Source organism: Amblyomma maculatum, chromosome 11, assembly GCF_055883805.1.
Source record: "Amblyomma maculatum isolate TAMU_Amacu chromosome 11, ASM5588380v1, whole genome shotgun sequence".
Lineage (NCBI taxonomy): Eukaryota > Metazoa > Arthropoda > Arachnida > Ixodida > Ixodidae > Amblyomma > Amblyomma maculatum.
The window spans coordinates 43,114,673-43,133,584 of NC_139354.1; the positions used below are offsets into that span (position 1 = coordinate 43,114,673).

At 46.7% G+C, this 18,912-nt stretch overlaps 2 protein-coding genes across 2 annotated transcripts in view; one reads left to right on the plus strand and one right to left on the minus strand.

The window, feature by feature from the left end:
- Positions 1 to 5,331, minus strand: part of LOC146173653 (uncharacterized) — a 35,988-nt gene extending 30,657 nt beyond the window's left edge. The window contains exon 1 of the mRNA XM_084584243.1: positions 5,120 to 5,331. Coding sequence (XP_084440369.1) covers positions 5,120 to 5,230 — 111 coding nt within the window. The 5' untranslated portion in view covers positions 5,231 to 5,331. The remainder of the gene's footprint in view (positions 1 to 5,119) is intronic.
- Positions 1 to 18,912, plus strand: part of LOC146173652 (glutamate receptor U1-like) — a 138,322-nt gene that overhangs the window by 71,374 nt on the left and 48,036 nt on the right. The window lies entirely within an intron of this gene.

The following is an 18,912-nucleotide window of genomic DNA, read 5'->3' on the forward strand; positions in this document are numbered from 1 at the left end:
CATGATTCTTGAATAATATATCGTTAGTCATAAATATTTTACCCGTAGTGGGCCCGAGCACTTAAACATTTTTGAGCGCAGCTCATAAGCGCTGCATATTTTCTGGCTTGAACGGCATTGCCGTCGTCGTCAGCCTACCTGGTGGGCACCTACGGACCACCATGCCGCAGGTGCCACTAGCCAACCTGGGGCCTAAGATTCTGACCAGTCTCCTACAATTCGCCGTGGTTACAAGAAGCTCCGACGTCTCAGACAGACTGGTGAAATGCAGCTTTGGGATTCTGAGAGACCCATTCATGCTATTGTGTACCGCTCCTAAAAGCGCAAATTAAAAGTACACCGAAATGTTGTTGCATGTTCAGGAAAATGTGTGGTGAGTAACGCGTAAAATGGAGAAAAAAACACAGAATGAGTGGATTCAAACTACACTTCTGCTCGTCTGTAAACCATAGCGCTGATAAATTGCGCCACAGAACGTTTGCTCTATTGATTAGCTCTTATAAATAAATACGTACTGACCGCATTCTGAAAAGTGGACCAGTTTACAGGCAATACATATTATTATAGACTTTTTCGCTTCCCCACCGCAGATACCTGAGTTTATTAGTGTAATGGAGAAATATTACGTCACAGCAACATACAGAAGTGGCACGTTTACTAGCACTCTCATTCCTTTTTATAAAATTTCTTGGAGTTCCTGCTAGGCGTCGCTGCTAAGCCTGAAGCACCTGAACTGTGCTGCACCGTTGACTGAACGGGTGCTTTATTCTCTCTGACGCCGCCAACCAATACGCAAGGATTTTTCTCCGTAAAGAGCGGAGGGCAAATTTTAATTTAGAATCACAATTTTCTTCATTCAACCCATAAAATATGCATAAAAATGTGCTCGTCGACATAAGCAAATCTGGTTTCGGCCCATCGTAATACATAATTAGCAGGACAGTAATACGCTATAGTAATCTAAAATTGAGGAATTGCCAATTTTTTATGTGCTTGATGCGTAATTCCCCATATAATCATGACACTTTTACGTCTGCTACTTCTTAGCCCGTTACAATGAGTGGCCGAGCTAGTTGTGGCTAAGATTTTCGACCATTGGCCATCTTATTAGTTTCTTTTCTGGCAACTAAAATAAGAAACTGCATTCTCGTCTGCTACTACTGTTTTGGCATGAGTCTACGACTCGGTGCCAGTGAGTCGTCTGCACTCGCGTTGAAAGCAACCACGTGGATTTCTGGCCTTCTATATCTTCTACTAGCGATTTTGGCTCCCTTTTCTCCTTTCTTTATTCTACCTCTTTGCGTTCTGCTAATTCTGCATGTCCTGCAACTTCTACGCGTGCTTCGACAAATGTACAGTACCGCATATGGAGAAGGAGGAGTTGTAATTTTACTGCTATGGAAAAAAAAAATAGAAATATTCTCTCAAAAAGCAATCGTAGGTTCACTCGCTCAACATGGCAGCCCCTTATACCTGATGTGGTCAAGTAATTACATTTATTAAAATTGTACAAAATTTTATCATCGAAAAAAGGCAAAAGAACGTTTTACATCAATTGTTGTTACCGACAATATGTTACACATTTTTAAAGGTAGTGCCTATGAAGCATCCCAAGCTCGATATCCCGGGGTCACAAGGAACTGGTGTCATGTGCCATTTTAATTTGAACGCCTTTAATGGCTCATACTTTCGGCATCCGTCCAGTCACATATAATAGTTTTCAATCAAATGACGTCATGATGACGTCGTCAAGACGTAAAAATTCTGTCTCCACTGGGAATCGAACCTCCATCCCTTCGATCCCAAGCTGAGCAGTTCAACCAACTGCGCCCAGCACGGGATTGTGAAACGCACATCATAACTCTCCTTGTCGACTTTTAGGATGATAGTACGAGATGGCAATGACGCTGCAATTAGTGATAATCACAATAATGAAATTATAAATGATAATGACGATGCATTTAGTTGTTAATTTTATTACGAGCAAACGTGTGCACCAGCAACGCTTAGGCTTTCGCATTTCTACAATGTAGATTCCACAGCGCTCTATAGAAATTTCGGTTGACATTTCTATGGACACAAAATGCATGAAAATTTAGAATACTAAGCTAATAGAATAAACAAACTTTACCGAAGCAGTTTCAACTTTGATCTTTCAATACAGTGCATCAAAAATATTTTGCTGTTATTACAAGACACGTGTTAGGAAACGAGATGGGTTAAAACAGACCGAGGTTTCGTCGTTAACCTCAACAAATGTCTACAAACTTCAAGGTGTCTTTCTGAAACCCCCCTCCCAGTCCCATCGCTCAGGCCTTTAGAGTCGATGCTTGCAACGCAAATGAAAGCGGACGTGGTTAATAGGAAGGGATAAATAATTTGGCTCATCAGCATGTCACTTCTGCTTGAAATATACTATCTAGCAAACATCCCTCTTTGCTTGTGTTCGTAAACTATAAATAGAGGGCACTAATGTGTACCTTTCTGTGACCAAATGTTTCCTGCTTTATTCATCTCAGTTCTTTCTTGTTATTTTATCTCTACTTTAATCATTCAATGCCGTGAAGAACTGCAGAGTAAATGGAAGCTTTCTAGTAGGCTTTTTTTTTTTTTTTTTCAGTAATCTTCAGCCGTTCTACATGAATTCAGGAAATTGGAATACGACTATCTTGCCATGTTGTCAGTGCAAATACCAAAGTACATTCTTCACCTTCATCTAGCACATTTCCAGTGCACTTTGAACTCTCTTCAGTCTGAAATCCACAATTGCACTCTTTTCGTTAGGCACTTTAGCCAGCGTCCGCCTGCTTTGTTATGAAAGCGTGGTATATGCTTTACTTCTATTTCGTGCGTAACGATTCTCTGTATCACCTATACCATGTTTCCTTCTTCAGTGGACAAAATGCATAGGTTTAGCTAGCATATTTAGCCTGTCTATCCACGATACACATGACGAAGAAGTTTGTGCCGCTATCCGTAAAGCTTCCATTAAAGGGTCTCTGGAAGGCAGCTTCGAAAGGGGGTCATTGAATGTGCGCATTACAGGGTGGAAATGAATCTGAATATCGATGCTGCGTATACAAGTCCCGAAAAGCAAACGGATAATATTCTAGGCAATATTAAAAAATCCCGCTTTCGCGCCGCTCGGTGAGAGACGATGTCAAACGTTCGGCCGCATTCCCAATTAATGCATGATCTCACACAGACTACGTCAGCTGCGAAGACTGCTGCGCAGTGCCGACATCAACATGTTCAGAGAAACTTTTCAGTGTGTCATTAAGTACCACTCAGTGCAAATATAGTAGATGATACGCACAAGCACTGTGTAAAGGACACGCGAGATCCACGACTAAAAATCACTCAGAGAGTTATCAAATCTGCAGAAAACATCAGTTGGTAGGGGCATTTTTTTACCTACACCAGCTACACCAGTGTAGCAAATCTCCAATACTTCCAATGGTATTTTGCTACACTAGTGTAACTACTATAATTTTAAAAATGTGCCTGATATCAGCTATAACTTAGGAATAATAAAACAACCCTCTTGGTAAAAATTAAGGAAGTTATGTTTGTCAGGAATACATCAGCCTTTGTTGAACCCTTTGCAGTTTTATTCTGGGTGACATATGGTTCTGGATAGAGGGGGAGAAAGTTTATAATCTTCAAAGTTAATATCTGTAAAGTAGTTAAAACAATATTGGCAAACTTTATAGCTTACACTATAAAGAGTATTATCTCAATAGTTTCGGAAAGCCTTCTAAACAAAATATATACCGCTGATATGCAAAAAATGTTGCATATCAACGGTGCACTTTGGATTACTAAACTGTGATGAGGCGAAAGCCTCTATCACGCAATGGTCCGAAGTCCTCCACTACGGCACCTCTTTCTCTCTGTTTTCACTCCCACCTTCAAGCTTACGCGATAGCGTAAGCTACTAGCCAACACATAAAGCCCCGCTTTAACCGAGCCGCATGAATGTGCGTAGCCTAGGGATAACGTGAATGCAAGAATTTTGGCAGGCTGATTCTGATATCACCCTCCCATATGAAAGGAGAGGCCTGAGTTGGCAGCTCATGGCAAACGTAACGCCAGGAAGCCCTACGTCCAGTTAGTGCCCGGCCGTGTCAGCTGCCAGCTACCGCTTCCCGCGACGGCAACAGCCTTTGAATGCAACGGACAGACGATCACCGCGAGTATGAGCGCTTAAAGACTTTCGCATAATGAAAGAAAGGGAATAGTTAAAGCTTTTGACCTGACAGCTACCGCAACCTACGCATATATCTAGAAATTAAGCTGCGAAATCGTTGTATCGTTGCTGCACACATCTGAAAATGGGGACTATGGTACCGCCCAAATTAGATTAAAGGGAAGTTCTTAGGAGCACTGATAAAAAGGTAGAGAGGGATGAGATGAACCGGATAATCCTATTAGTAACCTCAACAAACATATCTGAGATTCAAGATAGATCTGACTACACTGTTAGATAGAGGTTAAAGACAAGTAATCAATTAAGGCAGAACTTTTTTAAAACTGCGCATTTTAAAGCTAAGAGAAGAAAAGTGATGAATGTTGCTGATGATAGTACCACATAAGACCGTATGGCAATGTCATCAGTTTTGCAGTCTCTAGGCATAAGCTGTAAATCTCGAAGCGCGACCATTTTTATTTCAACGGATCGTCATCTTCATTATAGTTGTAATCGTCGTAGGTTGCTGAACACCACTGAAGTAAATTGCTTGCTAGTAACCATCAGCGAGAAGTACGGAAAAACGTATACCATGGGTGCGTGTCAATGGCGCGTCAGGTAGTTAGCGGCATTTAACTAGTTTAACGTAGTGTGCAGTTTCTTTTTTTCTGAGAATGCACGTGGTCAATCACGGCTTGCAAGCATTTCCATTTAGGAACTTTTTGCATGCTGAGATAGAAGAAATAGTTAACCATTTGTGGGAGCCGTATGCGCTCTCAAACTGCTCAGCAGTACACATGTCTATCATGACGAACTCTGAGAGCCACCATCAAAGAGAAGCCCATTTACCCCTCTGGAAGCTCTGATTGGTAACATAAAGCAGACACAAATCTTTGAGGTTACAGTGCCGCCGGAAGCTATCAGGCTTACCTCTCTGATGTCAATGTCGCTGCCATCGTCCTCTCCCTCGGTCCCACTCTCAATTTGACGGCACATAGCGACAAGCAATATGGCCAAGGCTAGCGAGTGGTCCATAGTCATCAGAGAGCGAATTTTGCTACGAGCGGAGGTCAACTTTCACATGCGAGTTTCCATGAGTGTCTTTAAAGACATTGAAGCGTCTGCTGATACGCCACATGGCGAAGGGTTATATACACACATCGAGTATGAATTCTTGAAGCCCTTTGAGATTTTCTTTTTTGAACCTCATCCATCTAGATTGCTGCGAACACAATGCCTCCTTGGTTCTAAATCTAGCATTCCTCGTCTGTAAGCTGTATTTATCTTGCCGTAAGCTAGTTATCGAGAACCGCAAACGTAAGCAAACCAAAAAAGAGCACAAATATCCTGCACTCAAGTAAAGCGGAGATGAACGAACACTCCGAATGTTGACTAGAATAATTTGATTGTTAGTTCAACAGTATTAGACGCCTGAAGCAATCTACTGGTAAATCTATACAGATCTGTCGAATATTTTCACACGAAAAAATTGATACTGGTTTAAAGCAGATAACCCGGCGGAGAAGTGACGGCGCCGGGCGAAGAAATTCCAGATGGGTAGAAAGGGTTTGACATCACGCATAGAACGGCTGATTTGAATGAATTACACTCAAGTTAAAATTTATTGTGGGGCGGGAATAGAACGCGGAGTCTGTATTGTTACCCTTAACGCTCGCAGGCTCTATTTCTTAACTACGGTGCTTATTGAACATGTTTGTGTACAGACACCAGCTATTTGCATTAATTACTACGAAGCAGTCAGCGCTGTACCTGAGCTGCAAGATTGAAGATATGCATACAACTGAACACAGCTAATTTAAAAGATTAGCAGGGAAAGGCAAGACGCCAATAACGCAATCCAGTCAGGTGACAAGCCATTTCATCATAAGTACTTTTCATCTTGACTGCCATATGGCTGATATGTACCCTGAGGAGACAATACTGTCGGCATTCTATCCGACTTTCCAATTTGTCGAAAAGTCGTGTCGTAGAGTTTGTGTTCAGGATGAGTGAACATAAGGTACCGGCCTACCCCCCCCCCCCCCTCAATTAGTGGAAATTAAAGTCAAACTACCTCTTCCGTGTTCTTCGCCGTGGGAAAAAAAAATGAAATTTCATCGCAGTAGCAAATTAAACAGTGTCCGGTACTTTGCAGAGCATCACGCACACAGGAACTCACAGATGACACGAAGTTTTCTTTCATGAAGCCACATTTTATTTGGTAGTGTTTCTATGTATACTTTTGAAGGTAATCTGACACAAGATGAAATGGCCCTTTGTGCACTCGTGTTAAAGGGACACTGTACTAAATTTTTCACCATAATTTTCTTGCTTCATTGAGAAGAGTCATACACAAATTAACGAATACGGCATTTCAAAAGTCTCAACAACTGAAATTTTGTAACTAATCTGTTAACAAATTTTGTCTTCTGTAATCTGGTAAAGAGTTACTAATAAAATTAACTAGCCGAATCAACCACGCACAGTTCCTTTTGTCATTTAGTCAATTCCGCCAAATATACGCATCGTATGTCTGCGGGGCTGGCGGGTTTAATTGGGACGATGTATTGATGTTAATGAACTTGAAGGGAGATATAATGTGCTACGTTGCATTCCAGTGCACCACAAGGGCACTGTGATGATAATGAAAGACTGAAAAGATGCAAATAATGAGGGAATCAGCTATGACCGGTGACAAGATGGATGACTGACTTCACAGGAGGAAACGAGATGGGTCTATTTGTTGCATCGGGAACAAAATAAAAAATTCCCGCGCCTTTATTATTATTTCGCAACCATTTGGCCCATCTCGCTACAACAACCCGACGTAAATCAGCACGGACTACTAATTGAGATGCTATTGCCAGTCTGGCCTGGCTCGACATGTGTGCTCGCGACGCAACTGTGTCTGCGAGCTCATTGCCCAACACGCCTGTATGCGCAGGAACGCGAAATTATCTAATCGGCCTTCGTATGATTACAAATTTAATTAACTGTTAGCGTTCATAAATTTCTGAATTTACAGTTTTAGTTGCGGCTAGGGGTGCAAGAATCGAAACGAATCTGTGTAAATATACACAGGCGTCGACCCCTGCAAACCCTGTATATAGCGGAGACATTCCTCAACGCTGTCTGCTCTACGCCGTATGCACTAGTTGCTAATTCTACTCTGAAGCGACCGACAGATGTTATGCGGCCCCCTGGTGACATAACGACGTAGGCCGCTCCGGCCGAGATGGAGGTATATGCACCATCCGTGTAAACGTAGTAGATGGGTGACATCGCAATTGCATCCGTGCCATCCTTGTCCAGACAGACATGCGCAAATGAAATTACTTCCGCAGGGTGTATGAGCGAATCATCAAATCGTTTCGCCACTTCTCATTAGCGGTATGTTGTATGTCCAAAGGTAACATCGAACCGCTGCGTGAATAGCGCGAACTTGAACCGATCATGGTCCACGGTGGGTAGTGTGCGCCCCATTCCACTCCTAGGGAGCGACATAAGGACGCACACCGTCTTCACCCTTGAGATGTTGACTCTAGCTTTCTACATTTCTCCGCCCATGTTGCCACTCTATCGAGAGCATTCTCCGCCAACTGCGTCAGCGCTCTCCTGCCGGATGCTGGCACAAGGATGACGACGTCCTCCGCAAAAGCCTGCACCGACACACCCTCTGGCATCGGGAGCTCGAGCAGTCCACGCTCTACTATATTCCACAAAAGATGTGACAGCGGAGAACCCTGTGGACTGCCCAAGGTAGGACGCGCACCGCGTCTCCCGTCTGAGAGCGGAAAACCACCTCTCGGTCAGATAGAAACGACCGTAGCAGCGCACACAGATTTCTAAGGCAACCCCAGTCACCGAACGAGCTCAGAACCAGAGGATGCCACACACTGTCAAACGCTCCACGAAAATCAATGGAAATAAGCAGTGCGTGGAGGCTGCCATTCCGCATGTCTCGTAATTTAGTGACTAACGTGTGTAAAGTCTGTACGGCTCTGCGTTGTCTTGCAAAGCCGAATTGGTGCGAATGAAGTAATTGGCATAGCGATAGGAAATGGTATAATCGTCCGTATATTAAACGCTCTAGCACATTGCCGAAAGTTGAATTCATAACAACTGGCCGATATAAAGTGGGCATCTCCGGAGGCCGCCCTGGCTTGGGCAAGAGTATAATGCGTCCTTTCCACCAGGCCACCGGGAAGTGACCCAGATTCGAGGACGCATTGAAAATAAACAAGCAGAAATTCGGATGACGTCCCCAGAGTTCGCGTACGACGCGAGGCGTTATCCCGTCTAAGCCGGATGCCGTCACCAACGTGACGCGGGACATCGCCATGTCCACTTCGTCAACCGTGAACGGCACGTCGTCCGGCCCTCCTAGCGACGGGGATGCAGCAACTTGACGCATCGCCCTGTGGGCATTGTTATTATGTTTTTTATGTGTCCGACGCGACCTGACTGTCCAACAGCGACTGTGCTCTTTCTAACACAGACGACGTCATTGTGCCATCCGGCCGCTCCTCTTATGGTAATAAGATGGGTGCTGAAATGTTTTGGAATGCATTTTATACGGCCGCCCGAAGACACCTGATGTGATCGATTGTCTTGCCGGTTCTTTCAAATACAAATTACGGGCTTCCGATATGTTGCAACGATATGTTGCCAATGCTTTGTAATACATTTCACCGTAATATTTCAGAATTAAATGTTCGGATGATCTTTGGTAGCTTCGACGCATGGCGCGCACCCTGGAGCGTTCAACAGTCAGATCGGTCGTCCACCATTGGGTCGAGTTATTGAAGTCGAGAGGTCAGACGAGTTGTTTGATTTCGCTTTCGAAAATGATTGAATGTACAGAATTAAAGGCGATGCTACCGGGGAAGTCAAGTGAGCTCTAGCAACGGCATCCATGAATCCAGATGAAGATGATGAGTTTAATAAACGTGTAGTGCCTCTGTATGTTAGTCTGCGTTCGTTTGTTTGCGTGATTGAACCGAAACTTATTTCTATGTGTTTGTGTTCCGAGAAGGTTATGTTATCTGCCACTGTCCATGTGTAGCCTGCCCTAACGAGTGATGGTGTAGCTAATAAAACATCTATCTAGCTGTTCGTGTAACTTGTTGCTACGTTGGAGGGGATCATGGATCATTAAGTATGACAAAACCGGAACCCACAGCGAAGCTGAGGAACTCCCCTCCCCTCGCATTGCAGAGTTCCGGTCCCCAAGGAGTGTGTTTGGTATTGAAATCTCCAACAAGAACGGCTGGTATGCCCTCCGTGTTTACGAGTGTTTGGTTTATGTCGTCGAGTGTAGGTGTCATAGGGTAGTGTGGAGAGACGTATGCTGATATGAGGATGAATAATGCCGTTGCTGATGAACATGATTTTGATGTAATACGTGATGAAGGGAACAATGAAAAAATGTCATAACGAGTGGTGCAAATTAAAATGGCAGTTCTGGGATTAGATGGCGCCTTGAAGATCGTCCAATTGTGCGGAATACCAGGTACTTCGTTTCCTATAGTATAAAAATCCGAGATTAACGCGAAATCAAACTTTGCTTCCCTAATTCCATCTTCTAATGTCATCGTGGCATTTTTACAATAGTCTAGGTTAACTTCAATAATTGAAAATACTAATTAAGAGGTCTTTTTCGAATCTTTGAACCCGAATTAAATTTCGAAAATGACTGTGAATAGAAAAACTGAATAAATGCCAACAAGATACGAGAGGGAACAATGTACCGACAAAGGCGACATGTCGAAAAAAAACCGAAGGATAGATAAATAAATAAGTGCATGAAATAAATACATGAATAAAAAATAAACAAGAATAAAATAAATAAGATAAAAACTGAACTCAACACATCGCCGCATTTGCAATTTTATAGCTCGGCTACATGTTGGCGTGGATGAGATCCTGTTATAGGCTTTGCTGATTTCCAAGACTAATAAACACATAAAGTTGACACCTCGAAGTGAGGAAATTTAAAAACACAGCATGAAGCCGAGTGTGCTGATAAAATTATAATAGATGTGTTTACCGTTAAACTAAATTTCGTGCCAAGACGCCATCTACGTGCTTGGCTAATTAGGCGTATGGGCGAGAGGGATCACCGAGCATTAGGAAAATTAAGAGGGAGAGCTGGTAGTCGTCTCATAAAGTAAGGATGCAAAATAGAAGGAGGACACAACGATCCTGATGTGTTAAAAGGTTTGTTGATTGAAAAAACTATACCAGCTCTCTATGAGAAGTAATAAAGAAAAGTGCAGAAAAATATTGCGTTTAATCCGTCGCACTCGCGTAGGACGGTCGTCAACGACGAACCGAGTATGCCCGGTCTCCCTCTCGTCCGGTCCCAAACCACACCGACTAGGTCGTTCCATAGTCAGTCCGGTGGGGCATTCTTGCCACTCGTTCAAGTATTAATCTACAGTCCCTGTCCCCCGGCTCTGCGCGGCGGTCCTCTCTTCCTGCACGTCTGCAAACCGCGCCGGCGACGGAAGCATCAGAAGTCGTCTGCGTGCAGGAAGCCGCAGTGTGATCACCCGCACAACACGTGCAGACGGTCCGAGAAGCATCTGATGCTGCCCGGCAATTCCTTCGAGAATGACCGTACTGCGCGCAGTACGTACACATTGGGACATGCAAGTCCTTTACTACATGCGCCGAGGACCAACTGATGTTAATTTGTCCCTTTGACATAATATTCCTGAAGTCGCCGGGCGGCCCCTAGATTACGTGAGTTTTGATACTGTAGCGTGCTCTGAGCGTATACCGACATGTCGCATAAGTTTGGTCGAGGTTTAATTTACGGTTTTTTAGGATAACGTTGCCAATGAGGGTGTCGTCGGCAACGTCGGGATCTATGCCCCATATCCTTACGTGTGGCCTTCGCCTTTGCGCTATTCTGACGTTAAAGACGGTAGACGTTACGGCATTGGATCGGAAGGCCGTTCGCAGATTTTCTATGGTTTGGCGGTCTTGCAGGACTACCGTTACGCCATTCGTTGTCGTTCTCATCTGAACCGGCCCTAAACCAGCATCGTCCGGATTAATGTTGGATTTTAGTGTCTGTAAGACTCGTGCAGGCGTTACAGCATCGGGGTTCGAGGAAGGTAAAATCGAAATGGCCCTGCCTTTGCGGACAGCAGGAAGTGGTGTTTGTTATTGGTCTGTCGGTTGTCGGGTGGAGTAGGCGACGGCCTGGGCGAAAGTTACAGGCTGTTGCGGTTGGTGTGAAGATGGTGCTGCCCAACAAGATCCGTTTTCAGCACTTATAAGCATTCGGACGTCTCTCCCCATTTTGGCTCATTTCGATCCTTCAGCTTCTACTGAAGTTCAAAAGGACGCCTGCGGATCTGGGATCGATGCAGTGTGGTCCAACACCACCATGGCGATGACCACGTAATCCATAGTGCTAGCCGCCTTCCCTCCAAAGCCTAACTCAATTATTTCATTACTGAGCTCTGGTGTCTGGCCCATCTATGGGCGGTCACTGAATTCGGACCCCACTTATTCGGCCTTTCTTTATCAATTCTAACTGGCCACCATACGTTTTGTTTGTTGTCATCCCTAAGAGATGCTTCCGGCTGTCTCGGTCGCTGGGCACTATGCCCTCAAAAATTCTCGTACAACGTAGTGTACAAGTAGGGGCGCATTCATCAGGACGCCGGCAGTTTGTCTCGCTACCCTGTAGAGCCCCCTGATGTCGGTGACACAGAGGCCACCCTGTACATCTGCCCCTTGTTCAATCTCCTAAACATCACTGACGAACAGCGCAATGACTTCTCTTTAAGGCCTAACATTGCAAACCTAGTCCTATGAAAGATCAGATTCTTCTGTGCAGCTTTTGGTTGTAAAGGATGATGTCATTGTAAGGTGTTGCGGGGTGGAATGCATGATGTAAGGCGCCGACGGAGGAGCGATGCACGTGCCGAACCGGCGTTGTTTGAGCGCATGAGCGAGTGGCCGGGCACGAGGAGCGGAGAGGTGACGGGCCGGGAAACCTAAGCATGGAGGAATAGAAGAAGGCGAAGAAACGGCATTCAAGAATATAAGTTAGAGGAGGACGGATGTCTGGTCCATGCTGTCAAGAGGCATGTGCAAAGCTGGCCTGATTACGTCCAGCGTGATGGGATGCCATCGACGGGTCTGGCGCTGGTCTCGGAATTGGTTACGCTGCCCCTGCAAAGTTCCTGGGGCTACCAGCGCAAGTCCAGCGGCGTCTCCTGTGGATCCTCTATGCTCCTGCTTTCACCTGAATCTTCGTAAAGCATTTCTGACCGCATTCCTTATCCAGTGAAAGCTTTGAGTTAATTGTAGTGCTGTGCGTGTTTTGTGTGTGTTTTGCTTCAGGCGTGATTTCTTGTTGGCGTCCTAGCTTTAAATTATAAAAGCGGTTTCGTTTTGTTCTGTTTCTTTAGTTTGAGATCTTGTTCGAACCTGCTCGCGATCGCGTTCCCCTTTTGCATTTTGGGACGCGTTAATTAATTATCGCGACAGTCATCTACCGCCATAAACTTATAATGACTGCCCTAGCCTTCTGTTGGCGCTTCCCATGCACCGCCGCTTCTCTGTTATTGAAGAACTCCACACCTTGTCGACAGCTTGTGTCCTCAGCGTGTCTCGCACTTACAACCGGGCACAGCGTCGACTTCTCTTTTTAACGCGGTAGCGTTAAGGAGCTAGTGTCGCAGAAAAGCCGGTGTCATCGGCGGCGTTGACCGTGAGCGATAAATCCCGGCATGCACTTTATGCATGCACTTCATAAATAAAAAGCATCTTCCAAGGTGGGCTGGGTGAGAGCCGAACCAGGGTCTCCGGAGTGTGAGACGGAGACGCTACCACTCAGCCACGAGTTCGATGCTTGAAAGCGGTACAAAAGCGCTTCTAGTGAATGCGGTGTTGCCTTAGAAACGTGCCGTAGAACGTTATACTGCGGTGTATATCGGTAATTATGAGCATGTTACTTACAGAAGTCGCAGTTACACGAGTAGCGAAGTACGTTTCCGCTACATTTCTTCTGTGCTCTGCGCACATGCAGAGCCATCTTGCGGCAAACACAGAAGAACCCCTCCTCGCAATCTGCGGCGCTGCCCCGACACGTGGCGCGCCACTCACCCCTGACGTTTCGCCGTGCACCCTCACGGGTTGTAGAATCAAGCGTCTTTCCTTTCTTTAGATTATTATCTTCGCTCACCCGCTTCTCCCCTTCGGGCCGCGCGGGTACCGGTGCGAGGATGCCCCAATACCCTTCCGTTTAATAAGTTTTCTCGCTCTCTCCCCTTCCAACATCCAGCGTGCGTCACTCGAACAGTGGTGTTTAGGCGACGCGGCTCCTCTTTCCGCTCACAGCGCGATTGCTAGGTGCAGCGTCTGATGCCGGACGCCTCTGACGTGATCGCTGCGCCGTAGCGCTTCTGCTGGGAAAGCGTCCCCTGCGATGTGTGCCGAGCTGCTTCCGAGGAATCATGCTTCTGCGTGGTGCTCCTAAGCGAGATAGAGGACGATCCCATCAAGGCGTCATCCCCATGATCGCGTCCACCTTCATGGCGCGTCGCTGCCCGGCTTTCTCCCTCCGAGACACCGAGTTCTTTGGTTCGTTCTGCTTGCTCAGGCGCACGTTTCGTTGCCGCGCCGAACGCTGTGTGACTCAGAGCATACCGAGCGAATGAGTGGGCGGTGCGAACGAGGTGCAATAACGCTATCGCGTTCCACTCTTGAAGGCGAAGCTTAAGCGTCCTCCAATTTTTTTTTACCTGGAGTATACTGCAGCATCCGGCGCTACATTGCAGCTTGCAACATGTGGCAGCGTAAGAAAAAACCATTGAGGCAGCCAGCTGATCTTCTTCAATCTCATGACATGCCTTTGGAACCGTTTTATCGCATTGGACTCGACATTTTTGGCCCTTTCCTGACGTCACGGCCAGTCGATAAATGGATTTCCGTGGCAACCGACTATGCGGCACGCTACGCAATCATATAAGCTTCATCCACGAGCTGCGCTACGGATGTCGCTGATTTTCTTTTACACAGCGTCATTCTTCTTTACGGCGCTCCCCGCCAAATATTCGCAGACCGCGATTGCTACTTTTCGTCTAGAATCATTTAAGACATCCTGCATTCATATAAAACGAAGCATAAGCTAGTGACCAGGTACCATCACCAAACAAACGGGCTTACACAGCGCTTATATTGAACACTAACGGACATGTTATCTATGTATGTCTCATCTGATCACCAAGACTGGGACCTAAGGTTGCCATATGTGACCACCGTCTATAATTCTTCGAAATACGACACGACGGATTATTCGCCCGTCTTCCTGATCTTGGCAGGAACCCCTCCTTGCCTTAAAACACGCTTGTCCCGCCTGCTGGCCGCACCGCCCCCCCCCCTATTGCAAAAACCAGTGCCACTGGGTGCCAGCGCCCCAGCGCCATACCTGATTATGGTCCCACGATGACGCTGGAAACTGGACGCACTGGGACGCGGCATACTGGGACGCTTCGCACTGGCGGCACTGTTCGCCCGGAGAAAAAAAGGCGTGGGATAAAAAATTAAAAAGTAAAAATTAACGAAACAAGTTAGGTACATCGAACAACGTCCCTAGGCACATATCAATCACTAGCTAAGCTACGCTAACCACTCGGCCACGCCGAGAACTGAATTTTTCTTCAACATTCCTCCGTTTCGTGATATGACCCGCATTTATAAGGTTGTAACTTCATGTTTCGCAGTCTACAGGCCATTGCTACCGCTCTAACAATTGTAACTTCTTGATCATTTTAGCTTGCTGTCTGCTCTCACGACTTGCAACTAATGTTCTGGGTGCCTATTCGCGCTATTTTGTGCGCTGGAATCATTTTAACATGTGGAGTTTGACATCGCTGGCAAATTTACCAGCGCTGGCTCTTGGGTGGTGCTCGGCTACCGTGGGCGTAATTTTTGCTGAACACGGAGCTTTAGTAGAAGCCTTCAAGGAAAACCTTGCGACCACGCTTCAATACCGCCAAGCGCCGCAGCGATGACCCTAATTGCGTGTAACTAAACCTTATTTGTATGTAAACATTGCGCCAAGCGTTGCGATGACCGAGGGCTCGGCTGCTTGATACGCAGAGTAAGAAGGAGCGCAAAAGCTTGAGAAACACGCCAAATATTATGTATTACAAGCGCTGTATGTTGTTGCTTTTCTCTCATGGGCCCATCGCTTGGTAAACTACTCTCTTCCCGGTTTTAGTTTTTCTTTCTGCTGTTTATACTGGGCCGTGGTGCAGGCTACGTCTCGCCTGCGATTGAGCCCGCATTGAACATTTTGGCAGTAATCATTGTGTTAGAGTGCCCTTAAGATCAGCTGTGATGTTGGTTATGCATGGTAGCCCACATTATTCAATTCCAGCTTTAGTTGTGCGTTAATCGTCAGTGTGTCATGAGATCGACGCGCCGCGGTCGTTGTCTCTCTCGAAACGCTCGAAACGACCTATCGAAACATGGAAACTCTAGAAAAAAGATATTGCCTTTGTTTTCATACAAATACGCAACGACGTCGCAGCAAAAAGCGCTTGCTTGAACCATATTTTTCATATCCCCCCCCCCCCCCCCCCGATGATCGATTGAAAGTACGCTGTTGCCCTGTTGGCCCCTGAGGGACGCTACTACGGCTGACGCCGCAGGCCGCACCGGCTATACTGGGACACTGGGACCAGTGCGGCCCCAGCGCACATACAGCGCTTCTCCCAGTGCATCGCGGATGCCAGCGACACACCCAGCGTCAAAAGGCTAATCCCAGCGTTTTTCTTCCATCGCACCAGTGCAGCCAGTGTCTTCCCGTTAGTGCTCCAGTGAATATTGCAGACCTCCAGCGTGCCCAGCAGATCCAGGGCAAAACCAGCGCGAAAATCTTACTGGTTTCGCACTTTAGACGCTGGTTTTTGCATAACTACCTACGCACATGACGCGATTGCACATGCCATTGAAACTTCTCAAACGTCGTTTTGCCTACGATAGCCGCCACCGCCGTGTATTCTATGATCCTGGGTCCCTGGTTTTCTGTGGTCCTCTGCAAGCCGCGTTGGCCTCTCAGAAAAACTTTTGCCTCCCTACAGTGGCCCCTTATCGTATGGTATGCCAATTCACTGATGTGGCGTATGCACTTGCCCCTATTGTGCACGCGTCCTCATCCTCTCTCCCACCACTGACATTTTGTGTGTTTTGCGCCTTTAAAAATTCCCAGAAACTGCTAAAGTAGCGCACTCGCACTACCTTTAATATATATTGTCACGTACACGGTGATTGAGAATACCAAATATAGCAGGCAGTTAGCCCAGGCACAACGGCAGCAAGCACCACAGACGCAAACGTGCAAGCGACACTTCGTCGTCCTTTCAGCGTCGTCTTCCTTCACGCCTCGGTCATGCGTCACCTGGCAACGCTAGGTGGCATTACCCCCCCCCTCTCCTTTTGAATAAAAATTGAAAAAAAAATAATGAGGACGGCCAGTAAGAACAGTGTGAAAAGCAAGAGAGTGGTCACAGCGGGTGGCCATACGTTATCGTTCGTAGTACGGCTTCAGTCGCACAATGTGCACAATGTCCGAGCTGGACTTTCGACGTTTTGGAAGCGCGGCGACGTCTGGAATAACTTCATAACTGAGGTCACTCACACGACGCAACACTTTGTACGGCCCGAAGTAGCGAGAAAGGAGTTTCTCTGACAAGCCTGGACGGCGAACTGCTGTCCACATCCAGACTTGGTCCCCAGGTTTGTAGTCAACCTGGCGGTGCCTGAGGTTGTAACGGTGCGCGTTAGAGGCCTGCTGCCGCCCGATGTGCATGCGGGCGTGCTGGCTGGCTTCCTCAGCCCGGATGGCATATTGCTGGGAATCTGGGGAAAGCTGGTCATCACCTGGGCGCGGCAGCATGGAATCAAGCATGCTCTGAGCTTCACGTCTGTACACAATTCGAAATGGTGTGAAGCGCGTTGTTTCTTGTTAGGCTGCATTATACGCGAATGTGACATACGGCAGCACCTCGTCCCAGGTCTTGTACTGCACATCGACGTACACTGACATGTCCGCAATCGTCAAATCAACCTTTCGGTAAGACCGTTGCTCTGCGAATGGTACGCTGTGGTCTTGCGATGGGTCGTGCAACTCAGCTCAAATACGTGGTCGAGAGCTGTGAAGTGAAAGCTTTCCCTCTGTCGGCAATGACGTACGAAGAAGCGCCATGCCGCAAGACTATGTTGTGCATAAAAAACTCGGCTACTTCGGAAGCTGTGGCATGAGGGATTACCTTTGTATCAGCGTATCGAGTCAGGTAGTGAGTAGCGACTACTATTCATTTGTTTCCCGCCTGCGACAAAGGGAAAGGGCCAAGAAGATCCATGCTGATTTGGTCGAACGGAATACTTGGGGCTCTAACGGGATTGAAAACTCCAGTAGGCTTCAGGGGTGGTGTTTTACGGCGCTGGCATTCGCGACAGCTGCGGATAGTCCTGGCCAGTTATACATACAGTTATACGACAAAAACTACGTCGTCCAAGTACACAAGACAGATCTGCAACTTGAAGCCTGTGAGGACGGTGTCCATCATCATTTGGAATGTAGCTGGGGCAGAGCACGATCCGAATGGGAGTGCTTTGAATTCATATACGCCATCTGGAGTGAAAGTGTGCTTATTCATTCGTTCGGCTACTTCGATTTGCCAATAGCCGCTTTTTAAATCAAAAGAGGAAAAATACTTAGCACGTCGCAATCTGAACAGTGAGTCATCGATGCGCGGCAACGGGTATACATCTTTCTTTGTCACATTATTCGATTTCCGATACTCGACGCAAAATCGGAGAGTGCCGTCCTTCTTCTTGAGTAGGACTAAAGGTAAAGACTACGGACTTTGTGAAGGCTGCACACCATCATTCAGTATTTCCTGAACTTGCGTTTGGATCACTTCTCGTTCTTTAGCAGACACACGATAAGGCTGCTGTCCTATAGGGCGAGCGTCGTCATACGTAATGATGCGATGTTGTGTGATGGGCGTTTGACGAACCCTCGAGGAAGAAGCAAAACAGTGCTTGAAGTCCAGCAACACTTGCTTTTTAAGGCCCGCCGTTTCTCCTTCGACCAGTGGCAGTTAATGTCGATGTTGTCAAGAGATGGCTCGTTAGTTTCGACTGCCGTGGATGTAAAACAGACCGGATCGTGCGTAACAGGGTCAGCGAAAGCGATAGCAGTTCCTGAAAACAAGTGCCGGTGCTCATTAAAAAATTTTGTGACAAGGAGTGCAGCCCGGTCATTGTGAAGCGACAATAACCTTCGAGCAGCGCAGATGCCTTGAGCAAGCAGGAGTGAATGGTTCCCCTCCGCTACAGCATCGCCGGCACGGAATTCGTCACAAGTAACTTCCACAAGGACGCTGCTTCGAGACAGCAGCGAGACGCTCTCGGCGGAAACGCGAAGTGTGGCATTGCATGGACTGCTATTATCTTGTTCGGCAGATTGTTCCATCAAAAATGTGACGAGTCAATTTCGCAGGTCGATAACTGCTTCGTACTCTCGCAGAAAGTCAATGCCGAGGTTAAGGTCACAGGAGCAGTCACTCAAAACGACGCAACTAACGACGAACGTACATCCGTTAATCTAAATGAGAGCCGTGCACATCCCCTTTGGAGCAACCATATGACCGCCGGCGGTTCGTAAGTACGTACCTGACCAAGCA